At 38.3% G+C, this 20,259-nt stretch overlaps 1 protein-coding gene across 14 annotated transcripts in view; it reads left to right on the forward strand.

Moving 5' to 3' along the window:
- Positions 1-11,847: 11,847 nt before the first annotated feature.
- SUPT20H (SPT20 homolog, SAGA complex component) overlaps positions 11,848-20,259 on the forward strand; it is a 30,060-nt gene continuing 21,648 nt past the window's right edge. For 9 of the 14 annotated variants that reach the window (XM_088052128.1, XM_014249130.2, XM_088052121.1 and 6 more), the window contains exons 1-10: positions 11,848-11,958; positions 12,657-12,751; positions 14,711-14,746; positions 15,864-15,922; positions 16,006-16,072; positions 17,429-17,558; positions 18,171-18,274; positions 18,776-18,892; positions 19,025-19,078; positions 19,284-19,423. In XM_088052128.1, coding sequence (XP_087908254.1) covers positions 12,734-12,751; positions 14,711-14,746; positions 15,864-15,922; positions 16,006-16,072; positions 17,429-17,558; positions 18,171-18,274; positions 18,776-18,892; positions 19,025-19,078; positions 19,284-19,423 — 725 coding nt within the window. In that variant the 5' untranslated portion in view covers positions 11,848-11,958; positions 12,657-12,733. Of the gene's footprint in view, positions 11,959-12,190; positions 12,279-12,656; positions 12,752-14,710; positions 14,747-15,863; positions 15,923-16,005; positions 16,073-17,428; positions 17,559-18,170; positions 18,275-18,775; positions 18,893-19,024; positions 19,079-19,283; positions 19,424-20,259 lie in introns of those variants that run through there. The other 5 variants (XM_088052129.1, XM_088052130.1, XM_088052127.1 and 2 more) reach the window with 2 other exon arrangements.

Below are 20,259 nucleotides of genomic sequence, written 5' to 3' on the forward strand. Positions count from 1 at the left end.
TATCTGGAGAGCAGACTTCTGTCTTCTGTGAGAAGACAACAGAAGCTGCTCCCCCATTGGACTAAGCCACTTCCACCCTTCATGATGGGTGGTTCAGATCCCCCACTGGCCAAAGCTGAGCCCATCAGAGACACAGGTAATATCTCCGTGATAACATATTTAAGAAAGGGTGGAAAATGCTGCACAGCAGCATCTGGGAGAGAGGAGTGAGAAAACATGAGGGGAACAAGTCTGCAGACACCACGGACTCTGGAGAAGCAGAGGGAGGAGGTGCTCCAGGTACCAGAGCAAAGGTTCCCCCACAGCCCATGATGCAGACCATGGTGAGCCAGGTTGCTCCCTGAAGCCCTGAGGATCACAATGGATCAGATACCCACCTGCAGCCTGTGGCAGGCCCTGTGCTGGAGCAGATAGGTGTGCCCCAAACAAAGCTGCAGCTCATGGACATCCCACACAGGTGCAGGCTCCTGGCAGGAGCTGCAGTCTGTGGAGAAGAGACCACACTGACGCAAGTTTTCTGGCAGGATTTGGGAGCCCATGAGGCACCCACACTGAAGTAGTCCATTCCTAAACGACTCTTCCACCCTGTGGAAGGAACACATGGTGGAGCAAGTTTGTGAAGAATTGCAGCCCATGGGAAGGACTCGCATTGGAGAAGGTCATTAAGGACAGTAGCCTATGTTTTAGAATCCCACACTGGAACATGGGAAGAGACCAGGGAATTAGGAATGGCAGAGACAACATGTGATGAACTGATCACAACCCCCATTCCCATCCCCCTGTGCTGATGAGGGTAGAAGGAGATGATGCATGGTGAAGCTGAGCCCAGGAAGAAGGGAGGGGTTGGGGGAAGGCAGTTTAAGATTAATTCTTATTTATCATTACTGGCAAATAATAAATTAAATTAATTTTGCCAAGTCTGTTTTGCCCATGATGGCAGTTGAAAAGTGACCCTTCTCTCCTTAGCCCACCTACAAGCTTTTCATTACATTTTCTTCCCCCATGCTTTTGATGGAGAGAGAGTGATAGAGAAGCTTGCTGGGCGCCTTATGGCCCAGCAGGACAGGAAAGCACTGGAAGGTGAGGGGTGTACAGATGTAAACTCTCAGAGCTAGTGAATAAACCTTTACTTCTCGTGACCACGAGTGTAGTGTTTCTTCAGTCTTCCTGCTGTGTCAGGAATCTTCCTGACTACATTTACATCTTAGACTGTGGCATTATTTGAGTAGTAGTTCAGTACTGAACTAAATCTTCAGCAAAATGTTACAATAAAATCTGAACCTAAAGTTGTCTCTTCTTTATAGAAGCCACATATACTCTGACCACTCTTTGTAAGTCTCTGAAGTTCAGGAAGGCAACTCTAATACCTGGAAAAACTCCATTTGATGCATTTCTATTTATTCCTTACTATGAATTCTTACTCATTTATTGTCATGAAATGTTATCTACTTTTTGATATATAGTAGGGAAAATGGTGCATTTGAAAGAGGTAGCTGTCTGAAATGATATACAAGGTAGTTATTGTAGAAGGCATTAGTTTCAGACAGAAATAGCAAAAGGCAATGCCAGAAACTTCTCCAGATTACAGCTGGATCAACTTCAAAATGTGATTTTTTTGTCTAGCCATTCAGAATAGAAGAGTAAGGTTTTTTAATTAAGCCTGTTCATAGCATCTGCAGAACTGGAGAGCTGTCATCTACATCAGAATAATATCTGAGATGCTTAAAAGACAAGGTTATAAAGTCAAGAGAAAGAACATCTAGTATTTATAACCCACATCATTAAATTTGTTGTAAAACTCTTAATGAAAGAAAATAACAATTACACCAATTACATTAATTCTGAAGGATCCCAAAACTGCAACTAAGAATTACTTCCCATATAACTGAAATACAGCAATACTTGAAAAAGTACATTATTACTATTCAGAAGGTCTTTTGTAAAGACAATGTAGAGATATACAATTTTGTTTCAAAATTCTAATTTAAAAAATTATCATTATGTTTTAACTGTCTGATTAATACTGTGTTTAATACTGATTAATGCTATGAACTTAAAACTTATATTACTTATATGACATAAAGTTTAAAATTTAAATGCAGGACCAGTGTCCAACACTTGGGCATGAGACAAAAATCTAAGGTAGATTAAGAGAGACATGATTAGCAGCACAGTAAAGGACAAAGGCTTGAATCAGTGTCAGACTTTGAAGATAAAATTTTGATGTCACCAGAGCTAGGGTGGAATTCAGTGAACTTAGAGATTTCCAGTGTCATGAACAATCCAGAACACCTGTGAAGAGCTGACAGCTATGTCACAGGACTCAAGGGTAAAAATGTGAAGCAGCTGGAATGTACCCCACCACCAAAAAGGGCATTAAATTCACATGCATAGGAAACAAAATCTTCTTCCCACCTATATAATCAACTTATCCAGTTTATCCTAAAAGAGACACCTACAGGTGATCAGCTGAATAATCTTTTGAGAATGTTGAGCTGAATTAATGTAATTGAATCCCATTCTGCTCCCTGTACTGATCTCTTTATTATATTGGCATCTGAGGCGCCTCACATGAATGTGGAAACTTCTTTTGAGATGCAGAAGCTTAGGTGATTGCAGTCTGGACATGACTCCCATCTTAAGTTCTTGAAGATACACATACCTGAATGATACCTCCTTATATATATTGGAATTTAAACCAGAAATAGCATAGCCTGTCTGGAGTTCTTTAGAGATTACAAATATATAGAAAGAAATAGAAACAAATAGGATGCCCTCAAGTACCAAGTCCACTTTTCCACAGCTGTACAATGACAAGTCCAAAGTAAGACATGTCCTTTCCTTGCCCTCACACACACCAGAAGCCATGACACACTTTATTTCCCATACCAAATGTGGTATTATTAATACAAAAAGCCAGTAGCACCAAAAAATAGGCCTTGACACACCAAGAGTTTACACAATAACTAGAAGTACCATTGACTTGAGAATATGCAAACATGTGTAACCTGCAAAGTCAAAAAGTATGTTGTTTCTGAGGCAGAAGTTTGTCCTGGGCATAGTATTAACACTTTCAGCTAAACAAAATAAAGATAAAACAAAAGAGATCTCTGATTTTGGAGGGACTCAGGTTAGTGAAAAGTGCACTGTGATTTTTTGAAAGCCACAGGTTTTGAGCTGGTCAGTCCCTTCAGTAGGCCTACCTTCCTACACATTCTTCCAAAAATGAAATGAAATCCATAGATAAAGCATCCTTAAAATCATGAGGAGCAGCTGCTAGTTTTGATAAGACATTTATTTTTAACACATAAACAGAATTTACAAGCCAACTTTTCAGTAACATATGGAATAAATTGGCCATGCTCATGTAAGAAAATCCTAAAGACTTTAGATTTCAGAATCAGATCAAAGTTTTGGATTTGTCATTTACAGCACATGTAAACATGTAATAACACATGAAAGAAAGAAAATTAAAAGAAAAAAAAAAAAAGCAAGCAAATTCTCAAACAACAGCTTTCTGGATTCTCTAAACAAAAAGGAGATAGAGTGATTCTATCTGGAAAGCAACTAGAAGAAAACAGCTTTGAGTCAACGTTCTCCTTAACAGACACACTTGAAGGTCATAAAGATGAAAAGCAGAGGCTGCCAACAGCTGGAAAGAAACATATATTCTCAACCAAAATTATGACCTGATATATAAGACAAAGTTACATCATAAGGATACTTGGCCTTCTTACCATGTGATTTTTTCCATGGTCTGTCAGTTTAGCAATATTTAATCTGACTTCTTTTCAGAACTACTTATTCATAAAAAAGACTATTATTTATACTGAAGACCATTTCAAATTGACTTAAAACAGAGGCATATTGACTTTGAGGCACACAAAGATAATTACAACACAATGACATTTTTTCTGGGCTTGAGGGAAAAAAAATGAAGGGCCCTGCTTTCAGCTATTGCATTTATCAGTTACCAATTTTACTACAGTTAAAACTAGTATTAAATAGCTTAACCCAGACTTCCTTTAAATGTCTCACAGCAGAGGAGCCCCAACTGCCATTTCAGGCATGCTAACTGAAAGTATAGCTCAGCAAAATCGCCATTTGGTATCTGCTCAGTCTGTAGAGAAATTCTGCGGCTGGCTAAGTTTCTGATACCAAAGCTCACCTGACACCTAGAATGCTGTGCCTGGGACTTGTCAGAAGAAATGTGCTCCTGATCACTCTGAAAACTCAGTACCTATTTTATGCATAATAAACCAGGTAAAGTGTTCCTCCAGGCCCAGGCCTATTACCTTAAGAGCTCAATTCTTCAGGTATGTTCAGAGCACATGCAGTGTACCAATCTCTCCATAAGGGAGATTGAAGTGTCACTCTTTCCATCATTGTACAATGATTAGAGTGATTAGCAAAGATTTGTATGATAGCATTTAAGTCCATTCCTTTCTTGGGTGTTTAAAGATGCTGTTCCTGCTGTCCCAGGGAATCCCCTCCCCACAGCTCTAGGATATTCAGAAAAATGTATGTTTCTAGCATAAGACAGCATGAGGGAAGAATCGAGAAAATGGGAGTTCTTTTTGTTAGCTCCATTCAAATTGGGCCATTTTCATATTTAAGAAAAGGTTCTTCAAACTAGATAGGGAGAAAGAATATGGAAGACAATGAGGAAAAGCCCCAGAGAAAGGACTGATAAATGTGGATCTAATCTTTGATTGTCTTTTGAGAGCAAGGACTTATGTTGCCTTAATTATCTTACTATGGCTTTACCTTCAAAGGAATTCCTGTGCAATGATCCTGCTGCAGAGAAATCTGGGAACTGTTATGATTAACAACACTGCTGTTTAAAACAATTTCAACAGTGCAGTGTATATGATTTCCCAATCATCGTGTTGGCGCTCGTGAAATATCCATAGGTACATAGCTCTGCCTAACATAATTACTGTATATTTCCACTACAAAAATGCCAAAGCACTCACTTGCTCTGCCCCTTCAGCAAGCGGACGCAGCATGGTGTGCATGCAGGCTGGTAAAATCACCACCTCACAAAACAGAGTGACCTTGGCCAGATGCCAGTTGGATGGCAGAGACTTGTGCATGGGATCCATCTACCAGAGCTTGGAAGTGGCCCACACACCTCTCTGCATGTCCAATAGGACACACACACTGAGTAACTTCAGACCCACAGATGCTCTCACATGGGCAGCTGATGAACCCTCTGTGTCTTAACATGCTGCCTCTGGATCCTCATACTCCTGAAGCTCCAACTGCTTTGATTTTTTATTATTTTATCTGTATCAGACAGCCTTCCATGCTTTCTCAGGCTTGCCTTCTTGGTTGGAGACAAAATTATTTGTCAGCAAAGGATCCACAAAACACACAACCCAGGCCTTGTCTTGGGACTCAGCAATGAAACAAAGTGTTATTGAGGCCTGCAGTTCCTGGCCAAGGCCAATTGCAATAAGGATTATTGCAACTGATTATTACTTTTGACATAAGTAGTATGACAGAGATGCACTGAACAAGAAAATCTTCTTAAATTGAGTGTCCTGAAAGACAGAATCATGGGAAAAGTAAAATGTGAGAGTCAAAGGCTTAAACAACTGAGGCTTCAACACCACAGTTTGTTCACACTGTGACATGGGGTGGCTTAGCTGGGCTTGGCAAAAAAACCACATTAAATTATCCTGAACTGTCAGTGTGCTACAGCAAAAGTTCAGTAAAGTCTACAGTAACAAATAATCACAACATGTATCACCCTTCCTACTGACAGAGATAGGTAAGTTTGTTCTGCGCCATCTTACAATATAGTGAAAAATTTAGAAGAGTCCACATTGCTTTTCTTAATTTTGGTTCACTAAGACAAGTTGAAAACAAATCCCAGCACACAGCCAAAAGGATTTCCTTTGCTAGGGAGTATTAAGAAATTCACAAACCCATCACATTGCATTCTCTTGCAAATACTGATATCAGACCTGCTCAGAAACATAACAACTTCCATTGCTCAAATTCAATCAAATTCCATAAGTGTGAGATTTCAAAAGAATAATTAAGCTAATTATGATGGAAAGAATCTTAGTTATTCTGGATAAAACCACAACTGCATATGTGAAATTTTAAATTACTGACTTTTTCAAAGATTTAAGGAAGGAGGGAGGTCTCACCCTCTGAAAAATGATATACACTATCAGACCTTTCAAACATCTTGCTCTCAGTTTAATGTTGAATCTTCTGGCTCTCCTACAGTCCCTTCCATCTGTGGTTTTGCACTTCACTACTCCAGAGCCACACACGGCAGATGTCACATGTCAACCTGATCTGGGATTTGTTGACTACTGGTCAGGCAACATGGCTACTGGGCTAGTAGAATGCTGGCAAGCCAGGAGCACAATCTCACTGTGTGTGCCTCTATTGCAGCTCCAGCCCTTCCTGCAGCACCCCCAGCACTCACTCGGAGCACACCTGCTCCACAGACAGGCGCACATCCCTCTGCAATGCCACGGGCACACCAAGGAGCTGGTGCTGCTGTTCTCACCTCTGCCTGCAGGCACACATCCATAATACATGCAGACATCAAAATGAGAAATGAGTGCTGTGTGTTTAAAGCTTGGTCACTTGAGAGAGGTGTCTCAGAAATTTTAGATGTTGATATAATAAACAATGGCAAAGAAATGAGCATCGCTAGCAGTCTGGATGAATACTAATTTCTTATCTCTTCAGGTTGCCTGTTCTTGTCACAAGGCATACAGTCAATACAGGAGAAAAAAAAATGTTTTCTTTTTTACACAGAAACAATATGAATCGCCTCATCTGCCTTCCCGCGGCTCTGACTACACTGACGTAGCCAGAGTGTTAAGCTTTCCTATAGGTTTGCCATGAGCCTTGTGGCTCTCTTTGCTTTAGCATGCATGGATTTTACAAAAGGAACACTACTAAAGAGCAGAATAAAATATGAACAAAGTACTGACCATGGCTGCATTTTAGTCATTCATGACAAGTTTAAATCCGTTCCTACTACCAGCAAGTACAGAAGTCCCAGGACTATGTGTGAAATGTAATGTCAAAGACCTTGCCCCTGCTTTGGATAACAAACCAATTATTAACAAACCAAAATTAGTACTGTAACCCTTTCCTTTAAAATGTTGCTGAGAAGGTTATGGGACTTGAATTAACCCTTGTTCTATGGAGCTAAGAAAAATTCCTTATACCTGTCTCTGATCTTCTTTAAGTAGACACTCAGATAACCAGTGTAAAAATGTAATCACAAAGCTGGAACTAAAACTGCAACAGCAATTTAATAGAAATATAGAGATATAAAACTTAAAAACAGATTAGATATTTTTTGTCACTGCTCTATAATTTTGTAATAACCATGGACCTGCCAAACTGACCTACTTCAGCAGTAGTAAATACAATCGATTATTTAATATTAGCTGAATTATGTAACATAATCTAAATTTCCATAATTTAGAAGTCGCTCACAAAACTCACTTCTGGCAATCTCTTAAGAGAGTTGTCCCTAGCTAATTTTTAACCATTTACCTTAGCAGTACAGCCCTGACCTCTAGTGGGTTCAGTGAAACAATATTGCAGGCACGATAACATGCTAGTTCAGATTCATAAACAGTATCCTTTAAACTGGAAAATGTAGAAGTTCCAGCAAAGCCATGCAATCAGCCAAGGAATAGCTGTTTTATTAAACAGATAAAAATTAATCACAGGCTAACAGCAGTACTGTGTTTGACTTACGCCAACATCCATCTGATTGATGAGGTGTTTTGATTCTCAGCAGATGACTGCTCATTCCCATTGGGAGTTCTGTATTAGGTAAAGCCCATTATTAACCTCTTAGTTAGCTACAAAGTTTGCTTGACTTATCTTTTTTTGCTAACTTACCTTCAGACCAAGAGATACAGTTTATGATTGGATTCAGAAAAACAAGACAGGTTAGGGATAAGTACATTCCAATTTTTCTATAATCTAAAAAATAGATTAAGACCTGATTGCTGCAAAGGCTTATAAACCTCTATTACATTCAGTAAAAATTTAACACTTGCAGGATACATTCCATATACGCAAAGACCTTAGGATCTTAGGTTTCCTGTTATTTTTATTCCACAGTGAAAATTAAATTCAGAGCTCTGTAAAGATTACTGAAATGATTTTCCAATTAAGTATGGGAGGCTTCCACATAAAGACTGCAGAAAATAGGCAAGAGACAACATTAAATTCATCTAGAAGGTCAAAGAAAGACACAAAGTGATGGGAATATGGTCTGCCTCTTTCAAATTCCTGGCACAGGGTAAAAGATTCATGGACAGCCTTAACAGGATAGCCAAGATACTCTGCTGTGCTCCTTCCTACATGTCCTACAGTCTCCAGCACAGAAGTCTCATGAAAGCATTCATACAGCTGATTCTCTTCATCACATTATGTACCTACGTGAATGAATATAATGTTGTTCTGATTTGCTGGGAATCAGACCAAACTAGACTGACAGAACATAACAAGGGTGTCACTATGGGAATAACAATAGTAATGATAATGATAATGATGATGATGATGATAATAATGATGATGATGATGATGATGATGATGATAATAATAATAATAATAATAATAATAATAATAATAATAATAAAATAAAGGTACCTCTTCCAAAGAGTGACAAATGTGCTGCGCTTTCGCATCATCTGTAAAAGTTAAAAATGCAAATATGCAGACGTTTTCCAGATTCTGAGTTCTGCAAGAGAAGGCCAACAAATCTGTTACTTATGAAGTCTGAACTACTCAGTCAGAACAGTCTATCCAAAAACTAATTATGTAGAAATAGTACATTTTTTTGCTTATTCATTACAGAAGTCACTCAATAAAATATGTGATTTTTCATCTTTTAAGGAGAATAAAACATCCTATTTCTATTGCAGATTTATTAATTCAATATCTACATTAATTTTGTTCATAATCAATGCACACATATTGTACTTTGCCAAATAAAAATAATTTGACAAAAAAATTCTAGGGATGCTGAGGCTGCCCTTAACTTTTTACACTGTGATTCTTGCATTCAGACATCATTGTCTTAATTAGACAATTATTGTTATATTGTTCCACTATGGTTTGCCATGGCAACCTCACTGTTTAGTTGACTGCTTTGATTGATCTTGTTGGATCAACTGATCCTGGACAAAATTCTCTTCCCAGAAACACTCTAAATATAATGGCTTAATTGTTAAGCCTCCCTTTATATGTCAGCAAGCTAGGTAAACTTGGCATCATAGACTCATACTTAAATTTTTTTGGCTGTATCTGTATTGTCCTAAATTCTCCTTAAAATGCCTTCAGTGCCAAACTCCTCCAACCACAGGTTCCTTGGCTCTTGGAAAGAATATGACACCTCTATCACAAATCCAAATGCAAACAACAGACTGACCTAGCATCATGAGACATTAATTATTATAAGAATGCTTTGGCATTCTCATAATGGTTTCCATGTAAGCCCATGGTAAGAAAAGGATGAGCCAGAACAGCCTTCCTATATAAAGTACAGCCTGGGTTGCATAACCTCCTCAGGCCCAAGCTAATGTGGCCTTGCCTGCCTCCAGACCATCTACTCTGACCACTGTTCATGTCTTCAGTTCATACTTCAATCTCCCTGCCTTTCTCAAGGAAACAGAAAAAACTGCATCAAAAAATCAGACCTAGTAACCTCAGCCTCTGGCTTACTCTCTGTGGCTCGCAATGTTTCAGACTTTCCATCTCTATTAAATTTCCTTGTTTTATTTGCTATCCTGAAAAGGATTGTTAGCTCCTGAATTCATTCTCAGACAGCCACATTTCTGCGTACAGAAGTACAAGCAAGCCTTTACCCACTTCATCTCTTACTGAACGGTTTTTGCTGTCTAATAGGAGCTGTTGAGTTCAAACAAGTGGGGAGCAATAAAGAAGGAATAGAATTAAACATGCTTATGTCACAAAGTGTAAGTCAGAAAATTAAGAAAATCAAGGCTGTTTTTAAGGTGTCTCTACCAAGCATCTCAAAACTGAGGTATGAACTTGCAGAAAAGCTCAGTATGAGATGGAGACTCATTCTAGGCGTTTCTATGTGTTAATGCCCCCATAGTCAGAGGAACTTTTCAGTGTATCCAAGTCCCAAGGGAGTGACTTGGTTGACCAGCAGGAGGCTAAAACAGGTGTAACGTCTCCACCTGAAGAACACAGATCTCCCTCAAGTTCCCTGCTACATTTGCAAGTCCTCTAAAATTCTATTTAAACAGTCAAGTTTAAATAGCAGTCAAACACCTGCCTACAAAATAATGGATGGTTATACCTGACAAGGTGTATCTGACTTTAAAAGTAAATGGAAGCTGTGGGGTTTCTTCATGTCTGCAAAGCATTTAAATCCTGAACACAGATGTACATAACCAGGGTAGGAAATTTTACCACAGGGATTTATAACTGCCCACACAGAAAGTCATAACTGTTTTAGAATTCAGGAGTTCACAGCTGTTTGCCCTAAGTTTCATCCACATGCCCACAGTCTGAATCACTTGAATGAAGCACTTTCTACTCACAGCATGCTGTCATTTCTTTTTAATGTTTGTACTCAAATGAGAGGGACCATTCTTGAATCACTTCCTCAGCCTCAGCATATAAATCTCAGATTCATAGGCCTGTAAGCCATTTAATTTTGAAAGAGAACAGGAAAATTAAAAACAGCTTTGTAATTTTGGACTGGGACTGGTGTATCAGTATGTCTACAGAACTCTGGTACTCCCAGGAATATAGCACAGAAATTTTGAAAAATTTAGGTTAAAGGTAAAAGGTAAATTTTAAAAGGTAATTAGGTAAAAGGGCACAACTGCATCCTCAAAGGAGCTTCAATGTTGGATCAAATGCAGCTGCCAAACTGTTGGACCATGCACCAATTTAGTGCCTAGATGAGTCACGGAAGAACTGCCACCTCCTCCTGCTCCAGGACAGGATTCTGGTCATCTTTTCTCTGCTGTTCAGGAAAAGCATGGACTCCTAAAAAATCAATAAACTACCCTTGTAATTGATTCCCAACGTTTTGGCTATGCTGTGAGACACAGAAGGGCTACTAAGAATACAGTGCTGAAACCAAAACAGGGTCAGCACCAAGACAGAGTACCTGGGTAGTCCTACAAGAAGCACTTCACTCTGTCCAGAGTTACCTGGAGCTCCCAGTGTCTACATTTTCTGAAGTTTTCAAGTCATCTCTTTCTAGGATGTGTCAGCACCACCAGGTTAACAAAGGCATCGAAGGATGGTGTTAGGTGTGGTTTTTCCTATAGGACAGGCTGCTGGATCACGTTTGCTCATTGCTGTGAACAAATAAATTATGGCTCAGCAAGAAGTTCTAGAAAGGACTGGGAAAAACATACTGCAGGTCACAAAAGTGCTGTGCCCAGGGACATATGTACAGTGTGTGGTGTAGATGTGCCTGGGAGAGCTTGAGAATGGATGCTCCATAGGCTCCATAGGCTCCCCAGGGAAGTGATTACAGCCTCCAGCTTGAAAGAGCTTAAGAAGTGTTTGGACACTGCTCTCACGCACATGCTGTGACTCTTGGGGACGGTCCTGTGCAGGGCCAGAGATGGACATTCCAAACCCCTGCAAATATGCTCACAGCATCCCTGACACACACAGAAACCTATCCTGATCTTCACAAGGGCATTAAAGCTGAGACTTGCAGCGCAGTCCAGGCTCTTTACTACCACCAAACCCCTGAATTCCTCGGCCCCTATCCGTCTCCCTCGGGCACCTCTCTCCCGTCTCCACGGCGGTGCCGGCAGCCGCTCCCCGCCCTCCGCCGCCCAGCCGCTCTCCACAGCGGCCTGCCCGCCCCTTCCGGGCGCGGCTCGGAAGCGCCGGGGCGGAAGCGGCCGGGGCGCCGCGGCGGGGCCGCTGTGCCGGGGGCTCCGCGGGAGAGGCCGCCAGGTACCGGCGCTCGGTGGGCACGGGGGGGCTCCACAGCCGGGCAGGGGGCGGCGGGACGGGGCCGAGGCCGGGCCGGGCAGGGCGGGAGGCGGGGACCGGGACCCGGCCTGCGCCCTTGGCTTGGGCCGGCCCGGCCGGGCGCCGCTCGCTCTCCGCCCCGGCGGGTCCGCGGAGGCGGTGGCAGCAATTTTTTTTTCATTTCTTGATTGACAGCTTGCTGTGAGTAATTTTTAAACTAAACAATGCTAGAAGACACCGCTAGTGGAGGTGTTGGCTATGGAATAACACCTTCTCGAAAGCAAAACAAAAGAGCTGATGGGGTATGCTAAACGCTCTGCTTTTCCTTAAATGTTTTAGCCTCCTGTGCATCTGAGGATGTGACATTAGGGGTAGTATAGGTAGACTGCTGAAATAGAGAAAAGTGTCCATTTGTGCATTTGCACATAAGTACATTTACATGCAATTGCTTTACTATTGAATTAAACTAATGTAAAATGATTGTGAAAAGTGGTAGTAGTCACTGGAGTGAGAACCTCCGCACCAGCAGCGAATGGAGCACTTGTTCCTGCTATTGGAGGAAAGAAAGCTATGCAAATGAGATTTAAGTACAACTACCCATCAAAAATGTTGTATTTAAATAAAATACTCGTTTAGCTTCTCAGTGGTGTTTTTTTTCTCCTTGAATTTTTTGTTTTCAGTACCCCAAGTGTGACCATCAAATATGATTCTTTGCCTGCGACACGAAACTCCTTAAGTACTTTTGCCATTTGGCCACATGGCTTCAACTACAATGGTAAGTTAGGATTTAGATCTTAAGTTTAGAATTTTCAGATCTTTTTGCTCTAGTCTTCTAGCTGTCATTCTAGCCATTAATAATTATAATTTTCTTTTAAAAAAGTTGTTTTGCTTGTCACTGCTGAATTCTTACATTTCCTTTTTTAAGAGTGTCTTCCTTCGTAGTTTGTGAATACTTCTAAACACTTACTCACTGGCCAGTGCAGCACAGGAGTTGCCATATCAAGCTAGTGGTGTGTTTTCAGTCAGGAGTGCTGGCAGGAAGTTGGGTGCATATAAATCCTGCTTCTACGTAGTAGTCTTGTATTTACAGATGCTAATATTGCCACGGATTTTTACCTAATATTAAAACAGTGAACTGAATGTTTGAAATCGTACCTAGACACAGTTATTGTAGGTGTATCTACTAGATATATCCACTTATATAGAAAGCATCAGTATTTGACATTTTCATAAAAACACCTAGACACTTGAGAATTAAAATGTTCTGTTGTGGCAGGTTCTACCATGCAATAGCACAGTAAATAGGTGGGGGGATTTTCATGAACAGGTAAGAAATTTTGTTTTAGGTACGTTATATGAGTGGTTTTGTTGTATATTTCTTTGTTGTTCTTTTGTTTTTGTATAGTATGGTTTTCTTCACTTTCTATTCTAATAAAATATTACCTGTGTAATAACTGTTGCTACCTTGGATTGGACTTGACTCGTGTCTTCTGTTCCTTGAGGCTTGAGTAGAGGTGTTTGACTTTTGACTTTAAAAGCAGCTGATAGGGATGGTTTAAACTGAGGGAATAGGACAAATGTGTATTTGGGAGGAGGTACCTATTACAAATGTTCCTGAGCTTCAATGAATATTAGAGCTTGTCACAAGTGCATTCCTAAGGACTTTATCCAGCTGCCACTGAAGTGAATGCATTGCTTCTCTGGACTTAACTGGAGATGAATCAAGCTCATGGCATTCTCCTACAACACTTTGGTTCTTAATAGTGTCCTCTTTTTCCTCACTGCTCCAAATCAGTTTCATTGTTTGGTTCATTTAGCAGCTGCACATTATTCCTGCACAAAGGAGGTCAGAACTTAAGGGAGTGTCAGAGAAGGAACATTAGGAGCCAAGGAAGACTTTCTTGGTTTTTTTTTACTCTGGTGCTTGTTTATTCTGGTCTGAAATACTTGTCAGATTTTAGTCCAAGAGCTCATAATTCTGATCTGTGAAGCTGTGGGCTCTTTTTGAAATAAAGGTATATCAACTACAGGTGTACTGAAGTAAAAGGCATTCCAAAGGAGCTAAATTCATTAAAATAAATGGTATTGAGTATACCATGCTGCGGGATATTGAGAAGCTTTTGCAGATTTTGCTGTGTTTCATAGGGTTGGGCAGACTTTTACCCTGCCTTGGAGGAAGTCTGTAGTGGAAGCTGGTTTTGTTTCTTAGCCACCTAACAGTATATCATAGGGAACACTCCTTAAATTGTACCATGTGCTGAAGTAATTTTCTGAGCACAAGATCTTTGTTTCCATTTTGTGCCAAATAACTACCAATACTTGGGCACTGGTATCTAAAAGATGAAATGTTTTCTTCCTGGACATCTGTTCAGGGATATTTTGGCCTATACTTTCTGTTGAGTTTGTGATCAGCTTAACAAAGGAGATCAGGTTTTCTAGTTGTCATCTCTAATTGTTTTGGTTAGTATTTGTTACTGCTTTTATTAGGTGTAATTTCCATTCCTACTTTTCATTCTATTTGCCTTTCATTGTTCCAGGGTTTCATAATTTAGCCAAGCCTTGTGATGCCATTACATGAGACTTTAGCTAAGTTTAGTATGTACCAAAGAATTTTTGAGCCCATCTTCTAATTATAAATTCATAGCAGTATGAATGGGTTGTCAGGGTGTTTTTAATGTATGAGCACGTTAAAAAAATCGTGTAATTTCTAAAAAACTCTTTGTCATTCTTGTAGCAACAAGCTTTAGAACTGGCATTGGATCGTGCTGAGGTAAGCAGCTAAATTACTTGTTTGCACATAATTTATTGGTCTCAGAGCTATAAAAATACAACAGCTGTTTTTTATTTCTCCTGAAAAGCAGTAGAAAATCACATTATGTAAATATGTATGTGTGTAACCATCTATATACGTAACACTTGGGTTTGCAGAACTCTCACTGAAATTGCTGTCATGTTTTTGTCTCCTACCCATTGTGCTGAGAGCATCATCAGGTGTGAGGGTGATAGACTGCAAGACTTGAGCTTTCCCCTTTTAAACCAGCAAATCTGTGTGCTGTGAAATAAGCAGGGCTCTACAGAGACACCTGGCAGAAATATACGGTAAAATCCTATTTGTGTTTTTAAGGATAGCCCAGTGAGAATGAAGAGGCAAGTGCCTTCACATTCATGTTTTTTGATGCTATCATCTGATGTAAGAGTTACCTTGAACCCTGTTACAGGAAAATATTTGTTCTTGTGGAAGAACCTCTCTTCACATAAATTCAGAATAAAGCTGTTGATTGAAATACTTTAAACAATAGAGATTTGGAAAAACCTTGTTAGAATATAAATCACATTTACTGGAGGATGCTATCTCTCATATTCTTTTTTAATTTGAATGTTTAATGTACATTAATTGTATTTATAATGCACAGCTCTATAGAGAAAAATAATGTAAATGCAAAAGGCAAGGGGAAAACTTCCTGAAATTACCATGCTGCAGAGTACTTGATTTGTAAATGTTGTCAAGCTAGTGTGCATAAACTTGGTTGTACCTTAGCATGTTTAACCACCTAAATTTCAGTATAGGTAACTAAGTACAGTAGTGTTGTAGTGTTAGTTACTACTGTAATTACAAGACTTGACTGTAGAATGAGGACCTTGCACGGAACTGATGCCATAGCCATGAAGTGCTGTCTTTGACAGCTAAATTGAGCTGTGTTCTTGTTGATGACTGTAACATAAGCCAGATTGCATTTAGTGCACTTTTGGAACAGTCATGTACCATAACTGTTAATTACTTTCTGTATACATGGAACACTGTCTAGTAATGATCTCTAGTTGTGTGGTAACTAGAATTAAATTTCTTTGTAATATATGCTGGGTTTTTGTTTACTTTTCTCTTTTAGTATATCATTGAAAGTGCCCGTCAGAGACCTCCCAAAAGAAAATATTTATCCAGTGGAAGGTATTGAGAGTTTCAGTATTTTGGTTTTTAATATCATTTCTTTGATTTAATTTTAGTTACATGTTGAGTCTTTTTAATTTCAGAAAATCTGTATTTCAAAAACTTTATGATTTATATATTGAAGAATGTGAAAAAGAGCCTGAGATAAAGGTAAGTGGAAATTGCTGAGAAGCTTTTAATTTCTGTCTAAACAGGCAGATTGAGAAAATGCTTTGTTTTTAATTCCACTTAATTTCATTGTTAAATGCAGTATAAACCTCTATTATTTTGGTAGTTACCTAAAGATAAGACTATATAACGTGAATAATAAGGCTTAGACTGGCTTGAGTGAGCTGTTCATTCTGTTTTAATCGTGTGTCACCGAAGGGCATTTGTGTTCAAGTTCAGGGCCAGTGTCAATGCCTTGTGCATTGCTGTCATTATCACTGTTTCACAGTCAATTGTTTAGCATGGCTGCCGTGGGAAAAATGTGGATCATTTTTCAGACCCTGTAATTTTGTTGTAAATTCAGATTTATTTCTCCAGTTGCTGATAAACTAAGAAGTTCTGTGAAAAATTTTCATAGTACTAGCAAAGAGGCTCAAGCAGGCATATCAGTTCTAAATATGAGGTATAAAAGGCACAAATTATTTTGCTAAACTCTGAATGTTGAACAAGAAGAAAAAGGTGCGGAATCTTCTGTATTGCTGCTTTCAAGGAAGTAAAATGAATGAGAAGACAAATGAGCACTTGGGTTAACTCCCAATTAATGGTTGTACCCAGAGCTGGTATTCAGAGATGAAATATGGCCTCCAACCAGGGGCTGTAAAATTATCTGAGGCTTAGAATTCATTGTCTTAAGTTCTAAGGGGTTTTCAAATGCTTGAATATGTAGGATGTTTATGTGGTCTCTGAAACACTCTAAGTAATTATAAAAATCTGTTATACATCAAAAAGATAGTTTTACATTTAAATAAGGCCATAGTGTCTGCAGCTGCTGGATCAGATTTCAGCAAATAAAGACAAGAAAATGCAATTAATAAAGCTTCCAAATGCTCCAATTCATTATTTTAATCCTGGAGAGAAATGCCTTCTTCTGTTAGGAATATCTGAAAGTACTAAATATTTTGTTGTTGTTATCAAACAAGTTCTAGTGTATTGATGATGTTTGTAGAAATTATACAAATAATGGTGCACTATAGATTTACAACATTTTAGCATAAGGTTATTTTTATAACTCTGTTGTCTGTTGACTTCGAGGGTTTTTAATATAAGTGAGTGGAATTTTTTACAAAAATCTGTATCTGTAAGAATAATGTAATTATTATAATATTAACATTATAATATACCATAATGTAATACTTGTGATAATACATAGTATGTTTACTCTGCTGAATACAATACAATTACATTTAACTGGGCATGTTTAGATATATAATTTGTCATTAAATCATATTCTAGCAATTGTTATTATTTCTGCTAGTTATTTCATAGTATTATGTTCATGAGCAATGTTTACTTTTAAAGCAGAAGCTGAGGCGAAATGTGAACTTACTTGAGAAGCTGGTTATGCAGGAGACTTTGTCATGTCTGGTGGTAAACCTCTATCCAGGAAACGAGGGTTATTCACTGATGCTCAGGGGAAAAAATGGTTCAGGTAATACTTTTCCCTTGAATTTTTAAAAATACTCAGAATACTATATAAATTTTCAGAATGTGTTGTTGTTTACATTTAACTGTTTCACTTCCAATATAATTCTGGTGGGGGGTGGGAGAATAGCCAACTGAACTTGAACTAAAAATTTATATAAAGCTCTGAGCTGTTTATCTACAGATGAAATCTGTGGATAGGAGTCTTTTTGATGGCCTTCCAGTCTCTTATTTCCCCTTAGTTTCTGGAGTTGCATATCCGAGTTTCTCTCACTTCACGTTCCTTCTGTCAGATTGTTTCTTTCACTGCTTCCAGTGTCTAGATCTGTCTAGAGGCATTGTGTTCCAGTTTGGTGCATTTTCATGCCATTTGTACTGTCATGTGCAGTAAAAGCATGCATTATGTTGCCTGGGAACAAAAGCTAGCACAGTGATAGCAAACTCTAAACTTACTAAAACTCTGAGAACAGAAATGGATGTAAAAATTAACAGTATGGAAAAAAAATGGTATGTGTGGATAGGTTTCTGCCAAATCTGCTTTTTCCTGTGGCAAGTTTGTTTTACATTTCTTTATGTTTAAACTTGAAACACAAAGGTAATGTGTTTTATTTAAATTCAGATTCTGAGACCATTCGTCTGCCTTATGAGGAAGGAGAGCTGCTTGAATACTTGGATGCAGAGGAGCTACCACCTATTTTGGTTGATCTTTTGGAAAAATCTCAGGTTTGAAATTTTTGTTTTTAAAAATAACTTATGTATTGTACCCAGATAGACCTTGATTTTTTTGAATGCTTCACATAAATGGTTGTAAGCACAAGCCACTTGTATTTAATGCCCCAAATAAATATTTTATTGATATGTAGGAAAAAAAAAATACTACTGAGGAGAAGGAGATAAGAGAGATTGCTATGATTAAGGCTGTGAAACATCTTGAACTCTGCTCTAGCAAAATTTCATTTGTTCTTTGTCATTATGGAATGTTTGGCATGGGAATTTCTTACAGCTGCACTGCTGGCATATGAGGACACTGCATTTGAAGCTTGTATTTTAGGTATGTTTAGGACAAACATGTCTACGTACATAGGAAAGACTGCTGGTCTGAAAAACTTCGTCGTGACCTTTATTCCTAGTTTCACTGAATTTTATATGTTATATAACAAACTCCTTTATAGAAGCAGGGGAAGATTTTGTTTATTCAAAAGCTGGTGTTTTTCTTTCAACCAGGTTAATATTTTCCATTGTGGATGTGTCATAGCAGAAATACGCGACTATAGGCAGTCTGGTAACATGAAATCTCCAACATACCAAAGCAAGCACATTCTTTTGCGACCTACAATGCAGGTAAAGAGGAGCCTTAAGTAATTTCTCAGTGTTACAGTAGTTCCTAAACTGTATATGCACTGTTACTGAATATTTATTAAGAAATACTGTTATTCAGTTGAAAGCTAATTACCATTATGTCTTTTTCCTCAGACTTTAATTTGTGATGTGCATTCTATAACAAGTGACAACCACAAATGGACACAGGTAGGGTTAGAGGTTATTTAAAAATTTTAAAGTAATGTCATAAATACACAACAAAATGAAAATTTATTAACAATTTTTATTTGTTTAGTAATTTCTTTTTCTTTTTTTTTTCTCAGATAATGTCTACATGCATGGGTATATAGGAACTTGACTACTGTAAAAGTTTTCATATTTTTATATTTATTAATAGCTGTGTATATTACAGGAGGACAAACTCCTACTTGAGAGCCAACTTATTTTGGCTACAGCAGAGCCTTTGTGTCTTGATCCTTCAATAGCAGTGACCTGCACTACAAACAGACTCCTGTACAACAAGCAGAAGATGAACACTCGCCCCATGAAACGGTAGTTTTCAGTATGAAGCTTCAGTATGAAGCATGAAGAAAAATATAATTAATACTTTATGTGAAAATTTAGCTCCTCGTATGTAATGCCTACTTAAATAGGAGAAAGTGTGAGAAACAGTCAAGAAATTGTATTGTGTTTTTAAGTGCTCAATATTGCATTATATTTCAGTTACTAGTAGATACTGTAGTATGCTTATTTTTGTATGTCAAAGGAAAATGTATTTATATTTTCTTAACATAATCAGTTATATTGCAGTTTGGATTTGGGGATTATTTTGCATAGGTTTTGTGTAATCAGAGTCAGATGGCAGCTCAGTAATGCAAAATATATAAACAATATGTTGCATATTGGTCTCCAATTTGTTAAAAGCTTAAGTCAAGGATAAGTTTAATCCTGAATGGGCAAATGAAAAGACTTATTTGTATGTTTTACATTCAGGCTAAACAGAAGTGTAAGTGTATAAGAATCTTGGAAAAATTTAAAATAATCTGGTATGCACTATGTACAAAATGTTGAAATTATTTCACTTTTATGCATGGTTGGGCCCTTTTTTATTTCCACAGAAGCTTGAAACATTTGTTCAGTATGTTTGTTCTACCACATAAATTGCATTCACCCTGTAAAAAGGAAATGTATTAATGGTCTGTCACAATTACTGAAATAGTAAAAACTAAATATGCATGGAAATACTATGCTAGTGCCAAACCAGCAGTTGTTTCCAAAAAAATATAAATAATGAATTTGATCAAGCTGTCATTGAAATTAAAGCTTGGTGGTCAGCAGATATGCCACTAGAAAAATAGGAAAAGGGATTAAATGAATGTCCAGAACAG

This window comes from Pseudopodoces humilis, chromosome 2 (genome assembly GCF_049639895.1).
Source record: "Pseudopodoces humilis isolate 2021_Gansu_Grassland_sample_001 chromosome 2, ASM4963989v1, whole genome shotgun sequence".
Taxonomy (NCBI): domain Eukaryota; kingdom Metazoa; phylum Chordata; class Aves; order Passeriformes; family Paridae; genus Pseudopodoces; species Pseudopodoces humilis.